The 18,622-nt window shown below is 31.7% G+C and overlaps 1 protein-coding gene across 1 annotated transcript; it reads right to left on the bottom strand.

Annotated features, from left to right (window-relative positions):
• Window positions 1-232: 232 nt before the first annotated feature.
• On the bottom strand, window positions 233-16,229 carry LOC130801963 (respiratory burst oxidase homolog protein A-like). The gene is made up of 14 exons (XM_057665940.1): window positions 15,290-16,229; window positions 15,011-15,170; window positions 12,041-12,089; window positions 8,586-8,699; window positions 6,271-6,693; window positions 3,539-3,922; window positions 3,333-3,428; window positions 3,105-3,220; window positions 2,548-2,715; window positions 2,302-2,461; window positions 1,913-2,083; window positions 1,694-1,822; window positions 1,200-1,278; window positions 233-753 (listed from the first exon to the last, which is right to left on the bottom strand). The coding sequence occupies exons 1-14, from the start codon at window positions 15,936-15,938 to the stop codon at window positions 644-646; spliced, it is 2,808 nt and encodes a 935-aa protein (XP_057521923.1). The 5' UTR covers window positions 15,939-16,229; the 3' UTR covers window positions 233-643.
• Window positions 16,230-18,622: the final 2,393 nt, after the last annotated feature.

The raw sequence follows: 18,622 nt of genomic DNA, 5'->3' as shown, positions 1-18,622 counted from the left end.
TAATATTTGCACAATATATCCATTTTGTGTAATAGCTACTTAATACCTTCCTCAAAGCCTAGCAGTATTGATTGCTCTATAATTACACTTTTACCACCACAAGGCCATCTATAGATCAAATTATTTCGTGGATTGAATTTCACTTGATTGTTTATGATTGCGTATGCTTAAGGTAGAATTTTGTGTAGATAATCGTTTTGATATATAACCATGTGACCAAACTTTGGACAAATTTTGTAACTCCCTTGCTCACTTGCCAAATAATTTAATTACATCCTCAGCAAAAATTTGCTAAAGTGCTTTACCAATCCATGTCAACAATGTAACAATACCCTACACTTGCTTGATTGTTCTAGGCATACACCAATTATAAACCTCACCAAAAAATGAAAAAAAAAACTAAAAAAAGAAAAAAGGGAAAACAATAGATCTTCCCATATATATTTTCATTCTATTCAAGACTGTACATTATTCTATCTTCTCAGTGTTATTCCCGACTCCTTGCTTGTTCCTTTGGTATCTACTTCGTAGGAGTAATAAGTTACGAAACAAAAAAAAGAAAGTATATGTATGTTCTTGAGGCGCTTAAAATTTCCATCTTTGCCGTTGCGAAAAAGTGAAGGAAAATCCTTATGAAGACTTCTTAGAAGTGCTCCTTATGGAACTCAAACTTGGTTGTACCTCTTTGATTATACTCATTGCATAGCTCCTTTAGTTCTTTGGCTAAGACCGGTAAACCACAATAGAAAACACCTGCTCCCAAATTTTGTAATAAGGAAATTACTCCACATGAAAATAGAAAAGAAGCTATGAGGTTAAGCCGATACAAACACCCTCCCCTTTGGCAACTTGATCCGATAATTGGTACCTACATCTATGTTACTTGGACTCGAGTACTTGCACTTGACACAGGTACATTTCAGAAGTTGGTCTTGGAAAATTTTTGGAAGTTTCTACATTTTTGGTCCAAAATGAAGTGTCCAACTGTCCTACTTATGTTCGAGTGTCGAGAATCCTAACATAGGTACTTAATAGGTTTAGCCTAGATTCTTGTGAGCCCACTGAGGAACTCTTCCGGGTGATGTTCATACCAGAAAGATGGTGCCAGCATTTATGTTCAAGCTCATAAAGTTCATTTTTCTCACACAAAAATAGGTTTAACTTTAAACGAAAACAAAGACTTAATAATTTGCACTCACCTATTCTCGCATTTGCGTGTTTGGAACCAATCTTGGATAGAACCTTTTTCCAATTTGGCCTTGCAAAATGGGTGCGGACCTGCCGGAAAAATAGATATTACAAATTAGAATCAGATCTACGGGTTAGAAGAGTTGATGCAGCAATTGGACTAACAAATGTTCTGTTGGAAAAATGTACCAAAAGTACAATACAAACTAGTAAAAATATTACTGTTAGAAAAGAGTAGCACTATATGATACTAAAAACTCTTATATTAGTGTCCACGGATTTGACTCCAGGTGTACGATTTTGTTATTAATAAAAAATCTCAATAATTAGAACCAAATTGAAGTGTCTAAGTACTCTTCCATGTCCAAGAGTCAAAGACCCAACACGGGGTACTTGAGGTAAATAAAGAACTCGAGCAACATAGAGCGCTATGATGAGCAATCCAGACTTCTGTTTCATCATATCAATGTATTTAACAAAAAAGGTGTCATCAGTTTGTATATACCTTGGTGCCGGAAACAATATCCACCCCGTTCTTGGCATGGTTGAGTGCCGCAATCATGGTGATTAATGCTGAGCGTGCATCTCCTTCCTCATATACACTGGTCAAGTAATTATGCATTTCAATCACACCCTGACAGAAAACAGCAAGCTCATGAGACCAGTACCAAGATTTATTATTTGAAATAAAAGGATGAATAAAACTTTGGGTTGTTGGATTTACTCTTTGATCAAGCTCAGCAACTTCATTCATGACTCCTTTGAACCAATCAAATGAACCTTGCTCTCTAGTTACCCAGTAGAAGTAGGCATTTGTGGTCCTCAAGGGCTTCTTTTGCTTTGGGGAACCCTTGTTATTGAGATCTGGTACTGGGTAAAGATCAGCAGCTTTTTCCTGATCATATACAAAATAGAAAGCATTTGTTAACTACACCATTTGGCTATCAGCGTTTAGATGGTAAATGTAAGGAATCCACAATCTTCCATTCTAAACTCTAGAAGCATAGAGCAAGGAAAAAGCATCTGAAACTAGAAACTTCTCTGGTATTAAGAAATTGATATACAATGCTATGTCGTTATCATCTGGGAGGTGAACAATATAGAAGTACTCACTTCTTCCTCTTCCTTTTTGACTATGTTGTTCAGTAGATCCTTAAGGATGCTAATGCATGGAGTAGCTCCAATTCCGAGACCAACGAGGAGAAGAACATCATATTTATGGTAATCTTGTGCTGGAGCACCATATGGCCCATCTATCCGAAGCTTTGGCATACTGAAAATTAATTGAAGTTCTTAGATGAAATCTTAGTTTTAAGGAACCTAGAGTGAGAGGATAATAGATAGGAGGTTCGCAATTACCTTTTCTTTGTCGTTTCATCAGCTCTAAGAAGTCCACTTCTCCCAGGTTGAGGCTTCTCACAAGCATCTTTAAAAACCCTTTGTAGTTCTTGCGTCCAGTCACCAAGCTTGCGAACATGGATGCTGAGGAAATCATCTCCCGGAGCAGAAGTAATCGAAAATGGGTGCCTAAAAATTGGTCATAATCTTATTAAATAAGCTTTACTTTCTAACCTAAGAGATACAGATACCCACACTTCGGGATCCTACATTTTACATAACCTAGGTATTGTATAGTTGCCTGTCTGAAATGCAGCACAGTAGCTATTTATCAGTGGATTGACTGATAACTTCTATATAAGACACCTACAATAAATACTTCCTGGGTTATATTCACTTGGAGCATACAACTACAATTTTGTGAGACAAAATGGAAGACATTTTCTGCACCACTTTTTGAATAGGTATGTAACAGTAGTGTAAGGTATTGGAAGTTTAAAATTGAATACAATTCTTCTGGAATGAAAAGAACATTCACACGAAAATAGACGAAGTTTGGAGATGTTATATATGTTTACCATTCAAAGGTGGAAACAGCAGGGCACTGCACAAACATGTACTGTCCACTCTTGTACCGAAATTGAGATGGCTTTGACATTTGCAGTGTGAGAACATTTCCAGGATAAATCGCTGCCTAAACCAAATTAAGAACAGAAGTTTACAATGTTGATGCACCATAAAAGATGCTAGAGGAGAAGAGGTTATTTTGCAGGTAACTTTCCTAGACAACTTGAACTAGTGCTTACCTTCAAAAGACAAACAGAATATAACCCTGATCGAAAGAATCTCAAAGTCCTTTCCCCAGCATATAATAAAACAGGAACTGCCAGATACATCCATGTCTGCAATCATATCATTAATAAAAAAAAAGTTTAATTACTCCTATTAGATTAGAAGCAGTAAATTAACTAGAGATGAAAAGTACTTATGGAAGCAGGTAGAAATTGAGTACCGTTTGTTTGTACCATTGGTGGACGAGATACAGCTTTATCCCATGGATGAACAAACATATATAGACGAAGACTAGCAGATGGTGTGAATACCAGAAGGCATTAAATCCTGTGAGTCTATCGAAAGGCTTGGGCAGCTTAATGAGGCCACGTCTAAAATGTCGAGTAGCCAGAGTGAAAGCAATTGCCATCAAAACGATCATTAAGATCCCCGTTATGCCCTCAGCACCCTTCACTAGATCTCCATAGGTGGGTTTTGGCATACCAAAGTCACTCAAGTATAGAGCATAATCCGTTGCTGATGACCTCTCAAGTCTCACAAAATCACATGCAAGATGGTTTCCAGCATGAAGGATAATACCAACCACAATAGCTGCAGCAATTGTCTGCACAGTTCAATAGTAGAGTTCACAAGACGTGTAAATAAGAATTGTGAACATTTAAATATGGAACCACAAGACTTGCCATTTGAACTAATTATATCCTTCTTTGTTTACTCGCCCCAGAATCATTTTAAGCAGCTTCATCAAAACAGCTGCAGAAGAAGTCTTTATAAAAGGAAATTCACTGCCTAAGGATGAACCAGTTTACAAAAATAATGAGTTGATAAAGGAAATGAGTTGACTGCTTGATTTGACTGTAGGGCTGCCAGAGATATTCCTTTTGAAGTTGTGAGTTGTGAGTTGTGACTGCTAAATTTGTTTGCTCTTTCTCCATTTAAAACATACAAATGAAGAAAAGGACATACTTCTCGAGAAAAAGACAATACACATGCAAGATGTTAAATTTGTCATGAGAGTTGACAGAACACAAGCCCAATGAGTTTTCATCATAAAACTAATTGGTAACAAGATGACTAGCTCATCAAACTTATATGTTAGTCAACCGCTTTCTAATTTTTCAATGTGAAATCACACGTGAGTTATTTTTCCAACACTACCCTCACATGTGAGCCTATTTTTAGTTGGACGGGAACGTCATTCTTTTCAAACTCACGTTATTTTATTTAATGGAAGACCGAGGTTTTTTGTTTCCAGTTGATCAGAAACCGTTAGCTCTAATGCTATGTTAAATTTGTCATGAGAGTTGATTGCACACAAGCCCATAGAATTCATCCTAAAACCAATTGGTAATAAGAGGTGTAGCCATCAAGCTTATATGTTAGTGCATCTTTCTAATTTTTCGATGTGGGATTACATATGATTTATTTTTCCAGCACAAGAATCCAAGATATCGTCTAGTAGCACTGATATGGCAAGGTTAAGCACAACTCGTCAGCAAAATAAGGTTTAATTATAGCTGCCAATATGCTTGGTTTCTGATCAGCTATGCATACCTGTGTTACTCCAACACTACTAATCACCCAAGTGTAAGAAGCTCGACACTTGACACTCTCAATAGTTTAAATTAAGCTGTATCATTGTATATCAAATCTTCCAATCCTACTGTCCGATACTCTTAGACAAGCCTGTGTTAGAATTGCATAGTATATACCTATTGACAGTATTCTTGATCATAGCTCAATGGTTTCAACCAACACGTAAATAATAAAAACCACCATTAAAAAACGACCTTATTTCTCCTCCCCCTGTTTGCTCTCAATGTAGCTCAAGATTTTATTTTTATTTTAGGCCAGCATAGACATTTTTCCATCATCAGTTGTCCAACCACCTTAGATTTATGCCATGTCCTGCTGGCATAAGACCAAAATACCTAACAGTGAACTACTAACTTATAAGGCCGAAGTACCTAATATAGTGAACTAATTAGATCCTTGTGTCACATGGAATATACTAATATCCAAAACACTAACATCTGAAAGGTTTAAGGATACAAGTCAAAAACTTTCTGTGTTGTGATCTAGTATTATTCCCTTCTATAATAAAGAAAAAAAGGGGAAAATAATACTTCCTAAATTTTTTTTAATGTACAAAATAACGACAAAAAAATATAATACTTTGAGTCCTTTGTTTCTTCTCCATCATTTTTCCCGATTATTTTAACCATTTAGAAAAAGTGAAAATCTATAGTTAAATTAGTTAGCTAGTTGATGTTAAACTAGGGCTGACAAACAGGTGGAGTTGGGTTAACTTTGTGTTTCAGTCAACATAAATAGGTTTAAAAAGTTCAACACAAACTTAATCCATTTATTAAAAAGGTTAAAAAGCTCAATTCTAATCTAACACATTTATCAAATAGGCTATCTACTTTACAATATATCATTGATCAATTAGATTTTTTTTATCTTGAACAATACATTCCAAAATAATTTTAAAGACATACCATCATAAAAAGAAATATATTTTGATTTTCTATACTTTAAGCATCATAGATCATCAGACTTTTCTTATCGTTTTGCTTGATCCTTGATCCTAAAGGATATTTAATAGTAGTGGTTAAATGGACTGAAGATCATCCAAGAGGGGATAGTTCAGACATTAATTAACCTTTAGAAAAAATTTGAGGTTTCCACCTCAAAGTAATGCCACTAATTTAACAAAAGCATGACTTCCCTACCTTTAGTGATTACCAACCATTCAAGCGTAACACGCATGCACACTTGTTCAAGTCTTCAAGATAGAATGTATACTACTAATTCAATTAAGGAAAAGGTCAAACCAATGATACTGACTTTTGCTTTAAAAAGGCTATAATATGCCAGGGGCCCACACAAAACAACGAACTAGTATAGAAGTATTAAACAAACAAAAAAGGCCAAACGTAGTAGGTATACCTTATGGAAGTTGAGATTGTCATCAAAAGGCACAATGTAAGCCAGCCTTGTAGACCTAAGCCAAGTTATCGTATTCCTACACACCGGAAACAGAATCAAAGCCATGTTCAGCTTCAAGATTTCGGCTCCACCTTTCGCGACAGTAAGGCAGTAACCCATAACTTTGAATGCAGCTTTGTTTTTGTATTGAAAGAACTTCCATAAAAATAAGCCAATCATTACCAATATCCAAAGACTTAAAACCCAAATCCTTTTCCAATTATCTTGTAAGAAATAAAACATTTTTGATCTCATTCTTTGAATTCTGGTCCTATATCTTAGTCCTTGTAAATTTTGGCTCAAGGCTTGGCTTGTGTAGCTGAGTGCTTGACTGTAGCTCAAGTAAGTGTCTTTTTGTAATAAAAGTGTCTCCAATTGCCATAACTGCATTTTATGGGCAAACAATAACATCATTACAGAAAAGAGACCTGATCCTTTTGCATTTATTTGACCTTAGTGCGATGTAACAGAACTCATCATACAAGTACATCAGTGGTGGATACAGGATAGAAATAGACATAGATATCAACATCTACGTGTCTGTTTCTGCACGTGGCAGCAACATGAGTCACATGTATATCCATAACAGCATAAGTATAAAAAATACTTCTAATACTCTTACAATTTTTATAAAAAAAAAAAACCAAAATATACAAAATTTACTAATAAACTATACTAGCTATAATTAGTATATTCATATCAGGTAAGATATACTCAGTTTAAATATATACCAAATATTGTGCAGTATATAAAAATTGATGTTTGTCTATCAGCACTAGATTTATTCTCCTACTTCTACATAGTCAAGTGTATTGGATATACACATTGTACATATATATCCTTTAATTTGTGATTGCTTAATACTGTAGGAGAACTGCCATAGTGGAAAAATGATATCACAAAAACCTACTTAATGGTTAAGGGTGGCTAAAACCATTATATAGGAGTTGGTGGCAGTCATAAACCATAGTTGTAAATACTAGTATTAGTAAGTTAGGTTGAATTATCTCAACATATTTTTAAACAAATGAAAAAACAAAAACAAAAGTATAAGAAAATTAAATTTCTTTTCAATACAAAAATAAGAGTTGTCTTACTTTCTAGAGCGCTGAGAGAAGAAATTTCTTATAACCAGAGTTTTCTATTATAGAAAAAATTATAATGAACTAACCCAACTAACCCGTACTCAAACCTAATATACCGAGAGACTAGATCAGTCGAATCAAACCCCGAAATTAACCAAGAGTAGTTTATTGAAATCTAACTCGAATTAGTCAGACTAGACTTTAAGTTGATTGTTTTTTCATGACAAACAAATCGATAATAAATCAACTCGAATTCATCTTACGAAAACCCCATTTTCCATTATGAAATGGAGCATTTGATGTCATCAACAAAAATTCACAAGTAGTGAAAGGGAAACAAAGAGCATAACTGTCAAGCACATTAGTGATTTTCATTTTCTTTAGTGCAATTTTAGAAAAATCAACCCAACAACAACCATGTGGGAAAAGAAAAAGAGAAAGAAAAGAAAAGTGCATTGGTAAGACCGTAGGAGTCACGGACTACCGATTAAAAAACACAATTACATAAAATATGGAAAGTAATTAAAACTGGCTTATGGTATGAATTGGGTTTTGTGTTTACGCCATGAATGGTTGAACGTTACGCCAACTAGCCTCTTCTTAGTGCACAATTTAGCTCATGCTCTCGTTTTTCATTAAAAAAAAGACTTGCAAGAGAAATGGTCAATAATATAAATCTACTAGTCTCTCACTAAACTTTCACACAATTTTTTTTCAATGTCTGAAATTTCTTTTACTAAATGTTTTTTTTGTAAAAAAAGATTAATAATTAAACTGATAATTTGACCACATAAATTAATTAAAGTCAGCATAAAAGTAAATTTTAGCTTTGATCAATATAAACCTATTATTGATAATTAGGAACAACTAAAATAAAGCCAATAGAGACCAATAAGTATCTAGTTTCCAACAAAAAAAATTTCATTCTTATTGATCAATCTCAGTAAATAAGTTTTAAAATTATATTTATTACCATAGATTATTTCAATAAAAATCAATTAAAGACGAAATACATCCTAAACAAGGGTTGTTCTTGACGTATGCAAAGTGTATGGCTCAATAAAACTTAAAAAGACAGAATTAGTGACAAAGAAATTATGGCAATATGGTAGTGCAACTGTGCAAGTAATAGTAGAAGATGGTGACAAAGAAGTTGTAACTGCGTAATATGATTAAAGAAGACAGCAATACCTCAATATATCCCAGTCCTTCTGGATCCAGTTCTTCCATTATTAAAGCTGCATATTCCTCTGCTTGTTCATTTAATCTTGACAGCTTATTTGCCGATGCACTCAATGCTATGATCTGCACACCATTTCAAACAAGTTTTCGATTTTTGAAGCATTCATTACTCCTAATTTTCAATCAGAAACATTTAAAATTTAATCCAATATCTCTAAATATTTGCTACATTGGATAAAAAAAAATTTTTTGATGCGGCCAAGCAAGAAAAATATTAACAGTCCATAGCAAATTCGATAATGGTAATGAAAATTTAATATAAGTAAACTAGAAAAAGTATTAGACTATGATTATAATCATGTTTGTCGACTTTAAAAGTTTTTTTTTTCTTTACAAAATTTTTCTTTTTCTTAAATTAGAAAGATACAATAATTTGTAAATTATTTTTAAAGATATTTTAGGAGTGGTTATGTGATTCTAGATGTTACTCCATCAAAACATGGAAATGTGATTATAAGTCGAAATTATAATTAAAAAAAAATAATGAAAAAAAAACTTTTATTAAAGTGGGAAATTCTAACCATAAAAATGACATAATAACACAATTCATGAAATTTATATTAAAATTCTTTTTTATTACCATAAATTAATATCAATAACAAAATAGTCCCTTTATCCCACCAAATTTGTCCCTTATGCATTTGGTGGGAAAATTAAGAAAAAGAGACAAAAATAAATATTGTGGAATAGTGGAAGAAATGTGTTGATGAGATGAAAATATACATATTTTCTCAAAAAAAAAAGATGAAAATATACATATGTTAAATGTATAGACGAGAATTAGAAAAATAATATAGGTCATGACCTAATAATAGAAATGAAACGAGTTTGGTGAGATAGACCAAAAAAATGAGGCAAATTTCGTTGGAAGTACTAGGTGATAGAAAAAATCCTATACAATAACGACTATTTGCAGATAACTATAAAAAGACAAAATACATGATATTAAAATAAACAAAATAAGAAAAAGATAAAATAAAAACTCAAAAGCAGTCCTATAATATTGCATTTGAGAATTGTGCAAGAGGTTTTTTGTTTTAATGGAGCAAAACTTGAAGTAACTTAAATATTTTAGAGTAAAAAAGGTCATTTGAATAAAGAAAATTTAGTAAATTTACTAAGAGTATATTTTTTTTTGTGTTTTTTCATGTTCATGAAAAAATCATAGAATTTTCTAGTTAAAACCATAATTAATACTGCGAGATTGACAAATTAAGAAATCTAACTTGTCCTTTCAAAACAAGAAACGTAACTTCAATTCAAGCAATTTAAGTTTGCTATGTTTTTCAATGCAATTGGACATATATCATAATCATTAACCTACTCAACCTTATACAATTGGTATGAAGAGATGAGGCAAACATGAAGAAAAATATTAATTACGAATATTAATTACGTGCCTTGTTTCTATAGATGTAATATTCCCTCCAATTCACTACTAATGTCCCATTTGCTTTTTGGATATTATTAATCTCTTATTCTTAATTTGTATTTTATTATTAATCAATAAGTTAAAACATAATCAAGTGGGATTTTGTTTGATTCGTCTCAATATAAGGATTATTTATATCAACTTTTCATATTTTTAAATTATGCACAATTAGAGATATTAAAAATCGAATAAGTGCATTGAATAAAATGTATAAAGTAAATGGGACATTAGTAGTGAATTGAAAAGAGTATTTTACTAATTCTTTGAATATCTATCTCCCCTGCCTATTCCTTACCAACTCCAACACTTTTGCTAAGGGGAATGCATCTACATATTTTTAAAGAAAAATTAGCAGATTATTGAAAATTGGAAGAAAATATGATTGAAGATTTGAAGTAGTATAATTTGAGAATAGTTATGAAGTATTATAAATCAATAATGTTCATGTATGTGGTAGCATTGATGTAACAGCCTCATTGACCATGTTTGCATATAAATTAGAAAATCAACACCACATATAAGTCTAATAGCATCCTTTTGTATTCTTAATTTTCCAATGATCATCAATGCTATGAGTAAAATCGTAACAATTAAGTAAGAAATCTATGTGAACATGTTCCCCTAAATTTGGCAATCACGATATAATTATGGAAAGAAATTAGTCATGTAGTTCGATAGACGGTAACTACTAACTAGGCTATTCTTTCAAATTAAGTGTAGGACAAACGGTCTACTTTATTTTTACCCGACTTGTTTTAAGTACGAGACTAAAGGTTTGTGTTTACCCTACTGGGTTTCGTTGCTCATCATTCCGATACATACATTGTCACTAATTAATATGGCAATTTAGTACTTCAATTCTAATGAATTGGAAAAATCAATCCTAACTAATTTGAATTATATTCGCAAAAATAACTTCAAATGGAGCCAGCATTTTATCACATCAAGAAACAAAAAGATAAAAAGTGACGTAATTTCATCTAAACATTAAAAAGAGAAATAAATATTACTACATAAATGAACATATACGTTCAAGACCTCAAAATACATTGATTTTAAATGCCCTTATGTCCGTTTAAATTTCTTACTATCACATATAAGTTTTTAAAATGAAGTATGAAGGGAGTAATAAAATTCATATTCTCCCATAGTTGGAAATTGGGATGCCCATTTCTAAAAATAAATACTACTAGCATAACATCAAGCCTAGATCACTCAAGGAGTATAACAACGAAATGTGCAAGAGATCTCCATATAGAGATAATATAGTTAGGATGCTTGAGAACATAGGAAGCGTAAGACATGAGGAAAGCCCCTCATAAAATAAATGGTACTTTTCAATCATCTACTCCAAATTATCCCAATTTGTAATTGGAGTTGTTAGATCTTTCCTTTGAAATTTTAAGCTCAATATCAGCCACCAAAAACGGCCTAACTTGCAATTATTTTAACTATAAATAAATAATTTTGGAGTATATATAATATAGAATTAACAACTTGTAAACCGACCATAATGTAGAAGTCTAGAAGAGTTGACAGCCCCGCGAAGTAGTCAGCGTTATTTTATGTTTAGGTAGCCAAAACATGACAGATTGTTATCCTAATTTCATGCATTTTTATGTCCTATACCACCATGTTCTAGCTATACACTAACCATAATATTTTATGGCAAAAAAAAAACAGAGGAAAGATTTAGTACTCAAAGAATAATCTCCCATACCATGTATTATATAATAATAATAATAATAATAATAATAATAATAATAATAATCATTGTTCACTTTATCAAACAATGAAAATATGAATAGGAAAAATTGCTTTAGGTAGGTTTAATTATTAGCATTCTAAGTCCATTAGGCTGTAATTTAATAATTTTTAAATTGAATGGAGAAAATGTAACCAATCATATTAAAGAGGAAGATAATGATGGATTAATGATAAATTTATGAAAGTTGTAATAAGAATGATTTACCTCTTTAACTTCTTCTTCGTTCAGGCGGCCATCGTCATTTTTATCCACCCTTCAAAATAGAAGTAAATATTACCATCAGAAATTAGTCGACTACTAATCAATCAAAAAAATTTAAAACCAAAAAATCAAGCAAGTTGGATTTAAAAATTGGAGTAGATAAATGTCACAAGTTTATGGTATGACGTAAGCCGAGCAATAATTCCAAATTTCGTTTAAACTTTTACAGAAATAATTCATCTTAATCTGCTGGTCTCTCCGCTTTAACGTGTTGGTTAGATTTGAGTTTTTTATAATTTTCAAGTATAATTTCATTTTTAATATCAATAAATATACTAAAAATTTTTAAAAATTATATATTAAAATTCTTTACATCGAGATTAATCTAGTAGGATTCTATAACTTTTATATATTAAAAATTATATTTGAATTTGTCTCTCTTATATGTGAAAGACTCAAAATGTAACCAACAAGGATAAAGTATGTTTGACATAATGATCTGATATCAATGTTTTTAAATTTTTCTCACCTTCTAATTGTCATTGTACAAGACAGTTTTTTGAGAAATTTTCAGATCCAAATTATTTTAAAGTATTTTTCATTAATTATAATTTTCTTTAATATTGAAAGAAAGGTGAGATAAGTTTAAACATATGGGTTAAAATTGAAAATGTTAATTTATACAAATTATGGAACAAAATTTGCAAGTGCCAACATTTTTTAAATGAAATAATATAATATGACTATATGAGTAGTATGCGCATATATAATCAAAACTTAATGCTTTACTAAGTTATTAGGTGCTTCGAAAGAATACAATATTACCGATTCATCTCTCTTTAAATTTAATTGTGCAACTTTCTAAAGCAAATGAAATTATCAATATAGTATTTTTCCAAAACAATTAATACCTAATTAAATTTAAGTAACATAGAAATTCTAAATTATTTTCCCTATAATTTACCCTAAAAATAAGTGACCAATCAATCGTAACATTAAAACATTAATTTTAACTTGTTTTCAATTAAAAACAAATATGGAGTAGCTAAGACGAATTTGTTATTCATTTACCGTTTGTTTTCTTTTATTGGTACATGGTAGAGTAGAGAAGGGCGTTGATGATTATCGAATATAAATCTCACTTGGAATATATGATATTTGCCCATCTAAATTTCAAACTTTTATGTATTGGTAAAACATGCGAGCTAAAAAAACAACCAAATGGCGAAAATTATATACCAAACATTCCTCAAAATAATATCTATATAAAGTCCCTAATATATCTTTAGACCAAGGGTAAAGTATTCTTAAAAAAATCCTGAATTTCTCGTTCTAAATTGGTTTTATACAACTTTGTAACTATCACATTGATATGTGATGACATGTGTAAACATATAGAGAGAAAGAAGTGGGAACGCTCTATCAAAATAAACAAAATTAAAGTGTAAATAAATATCAATTGTAAAATAATGTTAAAGATAGCATTTGAGAATTTGACAAAAAAATCACTTTATCAACTTTTTATAATTTTTCCACTAAGTAAAATGAGTTTAAATTGACGTAAAAATCAATTTAAACGAGCAATAACTAGTTTGGTGTAACAAAATGCTAATCAAATAAAAATAAAAAAATTAATGTCAATTAAGTAAAAATTAACCAAAACAAATATATAAAATCATCAATATATCTGTTCATAATGATGTTTTTTCTTTATAATATGTCAAATTCAAAAATAAATAAATCACTTTAATTTGTGAATACAATACATCCTTCTAGAAGGTACTCCAAGATTTTAGGTATAGTATAATACTGCATATGGTTAACTTAATGAAAAATTAAGAGAAAAAAAAAAAAAAAAAGGTTAACATTTTACTAATTTCAGCAAGCAATATTAAAAGTATGACTCTAGTTTATACTTTACCTCTCTAAACCGAAAGCTCTAACTCATCCTCCATTACAATTAAAGCAATCATAGCACCTTCATAAAGTAAGTGTGCACTCTCCAATATCATTTTCAATTTTAATTGTCCTCTTTATTTTTTATTAATTTTTATCTTTAGATAATAGTTAATTATTTTTTTAATCACGTTTTAATCACGTTTATATATTAACCCTCTTTAATTTCATATATATAATTTTTTTTCTTCATAAATATCTACTTTTTTCTAAAAACAACTTATTTTTTCTTTGCTACTATCCATGGACAAATCCAACCAATTTAATAATGTTAACTGACAGCATTTATTATGTTATATCTCTAAATATGCTAATAAATTTAACAGTCAAGTTGTTAAAATGTTAAAATGTGACAACATTATTCCAAATTCAACCCTCTCTATCAACAATTTTTTTTTTTAATATACTATCAATAATTTTTTTATAACAATTCTTAATACATTGATATTAGTTGAATTTTATTTTAAATTCACCCTGCTACTATCCTACTAACACGAGGTAATTAGCACGGTAATTATTGGTTTGGGCTCATTAAAAATCATCAAACGCAGCTAATAAATAAACAAAGATATCATATCCTATAGTGACCATTGACCAATCAATAAACATTTTTATAGGTGTTCGGCTTAATATAAATCATAAAAATAAAATTTACGAGCATAGGTAATTATAAACATTACTCTCTCTTCTCTTTTAAATTTATTATAGTTATCAGTCTTATCACATAGTTTTCACTGCCTAACCTACTCCAAATTAAAAATATACTTAAATTTTTTGTCAGTATTCTAGGAGACTTCTCCGGACTAATTTATTAAAATTTAATGTTTATTTTATTTTATATTTTTTCATGAATTAACCTAATTAGAAATGATTTTTTGAAAAGATTGTCTCTCAATGATTTTATGTTAAATTTTAGTATTTTCATTTTTATCTTGTAATGTCTTTGCTATAGAACAATCACTATAAAAAAAAAATTTTTTAAATGATTAAAAAAAATTGATGGAATTGGTTACGTACATGTCGAAGAAGATCTGGAGTCGAGAATCGAAGCTCGGATCTGTAATTTGAGACCAATACTCATACAATTCTTCCTTGCTAATCTTCTCTACTTTCAATCTCCTTCTTCTACTCAATGCATCAAACATTTCTAATGCAAAATCCTTCGAATTAAGCATCCCTGATAATTCCCCAATCAATCAATCAATTAATCAACCAATAACAATTTGCAGAATTTAACAATGCATTTAATCAAATGAACAAATTAATTAGCAAGTTTCCAAATCAAGTAAACTTTACCAATACATTCCGCAAAATCAGTGCGATAAAGAAATCCATCTTTAGCAAGCCTCTCAAAATTCTTCTTAACTTCATGCCAATTTGTTTTAGCGTTACTACTAATAAATCTAAGCCCTTTCAGAGCTCTTTGAGCACCAGACCGAGTTCGATTGAGTTGAGCTTGCTGTTTACGACGATTCCTTGCTGCAATCGCCGGGTCAACTCCGGATTCAGATCCTTTCATTGAAGGCGAGTGACCTAAAAACTTTCCTGAAAAACGTTTCGTCAATTGCGCCGAAAATGACTGCTTCGCTCTACTGATTTCCGCCTTCAATTCTTGAGAAAACTGCCGTATTCTACTATTCGACGATGTAGTTCTTCGAATCCCTGGATTCCTCGCGGGAATCTCAACTCCAACATCAACATTCATCGTCCCCGGAATATTCATTGCCGTAGCCGTCGCTGGTTCAACACTTCGGAGAATAATAGTCTCGTCATCTTCAATGTCAAGAGTAACTTCAACGAATTCTTCAGCGGTAGAAGGTGGTGTAGAATACCCCGATGTAGTGACGTCACTTACCGGTGAAGATCCGGCACTCATAGCCGTTACCGGCGTTCGAATATTGTCGGAGCCCCACCGGCGTAACTCATGTCGAGAATAATCCCTCATTTTTCAAAAAAAAAGTCAATACACAAAAGAATTATATCGTATAATTACAAAGAAAAATTCATACAACAATATGTATCATATATTATACATGAAAGGGAAACATTCTCCATTATTGTTGAAGAAATAATCAGTATAATCCAATTTTGAGAGAAATAAACGCGTGATGAGAGATGGGTGCTTTTGATAGTGGAGATGGGTGGAGGATGATGATAGTGGCAACGCGGATGAGACAGAGAAAGAAAGAGAAAAAGGAAGAAAGTAAATTGGAAGAGAGAAATGGACAAAGTTTATTTATAAAGGAACTTTAAAAAGGGAGGGGAAAATGAAGAGGAATATATATGGGAATTGTAAAAATCCGATTCTTATTTTTCGCCGCCCTTTTCATTTTATCGTTACCCTAATGAAATTAGGAATTCGCCCCTACATTTTAAAAAATTATGAAATTGTCACTGGACTTAAATCCTCTATGAAACACTTCAAATTCACTCAATAACACTCTTATCACTTCCAAAAATACAAAATCTACACATAAAATTAATCGGAACTAAAGCTTTGGAATCGAAGTCATTAAAAAAAACTCGAGGTAATTTCTAAACAAATTCATTCGAAATTAAAAAAAAAAAATCATATCAGTCGCACTTTTTTGTGTGACTGGTATGAATATAATTTTTTTTTTTGAATTTCGAATGAATTTGTTTTCTTTAATTAATTTATTTCTTAAGTTATTGTTATTTAATAAATATTGTAATACATTATATTATGATAATCTTAATTTAAGAAGTAGTTTTGAATTTAAATTTGAAATTTAAAAAAAAAGAAAAAAAATTAATATCAGCTGCAAAAAAAGTGCGATAATACCTAGGTTGAGTCGCACTTTTTGTCCGACTGGAATGAATTTTTAAAAAAAAAAAATTTCGAATGAATTTGTTTTGTTTTATTAATTTATTTTTTAAGTTATTGTTATTTAATAAATGTTGTAATACATTATATTATGTTAATGTTACTATAAGAAGTAGTTTTGAATTTAAATTCGAAATTAAAAAAAATAATAATAATAATAATTATACCAGTCGCACTTTTTGTGCAACTGGAATTAAATTTTATTTTTTTTGAATTACGAATGAATTTTTATTTTATTTTTTATTTTAATTTTTTTAAAATTTCGAATGAATTTCTTTTGTTTAATTAATTTATTTTTTATGTCATTGTTATTTAATAAATGTTCTAATAAATTATTTTTTTTTAATATATTATTATATTATGATAATGTTATTATAATAATTAGTTTTGAATTTAAAAACTTTACTTAAATGTTTAATTATTTTTTAGTATAATAATAGTATATTAATTAAAATTTAGTTGTTAATTAATTTTGAATATAATAATTGTTAATAAAATTTTATTTTAGTTGTTTATTAAATTTTAGTTGTTTAAATATTTATTAATATAATAATTGTTTATTTGTGTGTATGTGTGAATTATTTTTTATTAATAGTTTATTAAAATATGAAAATTGTTGTAAATGGCTGGAAATCAAGGAAAAGAGTTTTTTAGAGGATTATTGAGCGGTAATAGTTCTAGGCCGAGTTTACTGAGAGGGGGATTACGAAATCTGCAAGGCGAGCCAGACAGGAACAGGCGGCCAGACATAGTCAGGCCCAACGTTCAACTACCCTTGACCATGTGTGTAGTCGCTTTGAGCGCCTGAGTAGCCTGCATAGTCATACGGTCGGCTCGGGTGACGAAGATACTGATTACGACGATTCTCTTAGTCGGAAAGAGTCTATGGGTCAGGATGAGTCTGCCGGTCATCCTGTTGATTGGACGCTCGTCAGAGGGCATGCCGGTCAGTTTAGATTAGAGGGCATAACATGGCTGGTAGTTCTAATCAAGCATGAGTCAGCCAGGTTGAGGATGCGGCTCCACGAGGAGGAGGCGCTCACAGTCCGCGGACATGGACTGGTTGATCACATCACCCCAACCCGGGGGCCCTGTTGACACCACTTTAATACCCAGCTACGGTGGGCACGTAGCAAAGGTTATATTTGAGGGATCGGAGCGCACGACTCCGATTTTGGATTGTCTTCCTAGGAAGAGGACGTTGGATGCAATCATCAGACTTCAGGACATGTCTGATGAGCCGTACAGGGTGTTACCAGCCACCCCTCTAGGTCGTCTGCCGTATATAATGCACCAGCACATTGATAGTGCTCTCATTACGGCATTTGTGGAGATGTGGCAGCCTGATACCAACACCTTCCATATGCCGTGGGGGGAGATGACAATAATGTTGCCCGACGTGCAACGCATCTTAGGAATTGGCATTGAGGGTTCACTTCCCGCTGAACCTGCTGATGCTGACTAGCAGCTTGGCCTGGTCGGACTGTTTGGCGAGCCAATGTCGGAGCTGCGTAGGAAAGGGTCCTTCACCAGCGGGAGCATTAACGTTGGTGCACTATTGCAGCTATGCCACCGTTCTCAGTCTCTGGAGACTCATGCTACTGCGTACTACATGACTATAATGGGTTCCATGCTGCTCGTGGATAAGACTAGAGTCGGGATGCGGCCTCACCCTGTAGTTGCTGTCACTGCTGATCAAGATTACATTGCTTGGGGTGCAGTGACGCTGGCTAACATGTATCGCCAACTGAGTATGGCGACAAGGACTGGATGCAAGACTATTG

Source organism: Amaranthus tricolor, chromosome 15 (genome assembly GCF_026212465.1).
Source record: "Amaranthus tricolor cultivar Red isolate AtriRed21 chromosome 15, ASM2621246v1, whole genome shotgun sequence".
NCBI classification, from domain to species: domain Eukaryota; kingdom Viridiplantae; phylum Streptophyta; class Magnoliopsida; order Caryophyllales; family Amaranthaceae; genus Amaranthus; species Amaranthus tricolor.
This window is presented reverse-complemented; position numbering and strand designations above follow the sequence as displayed.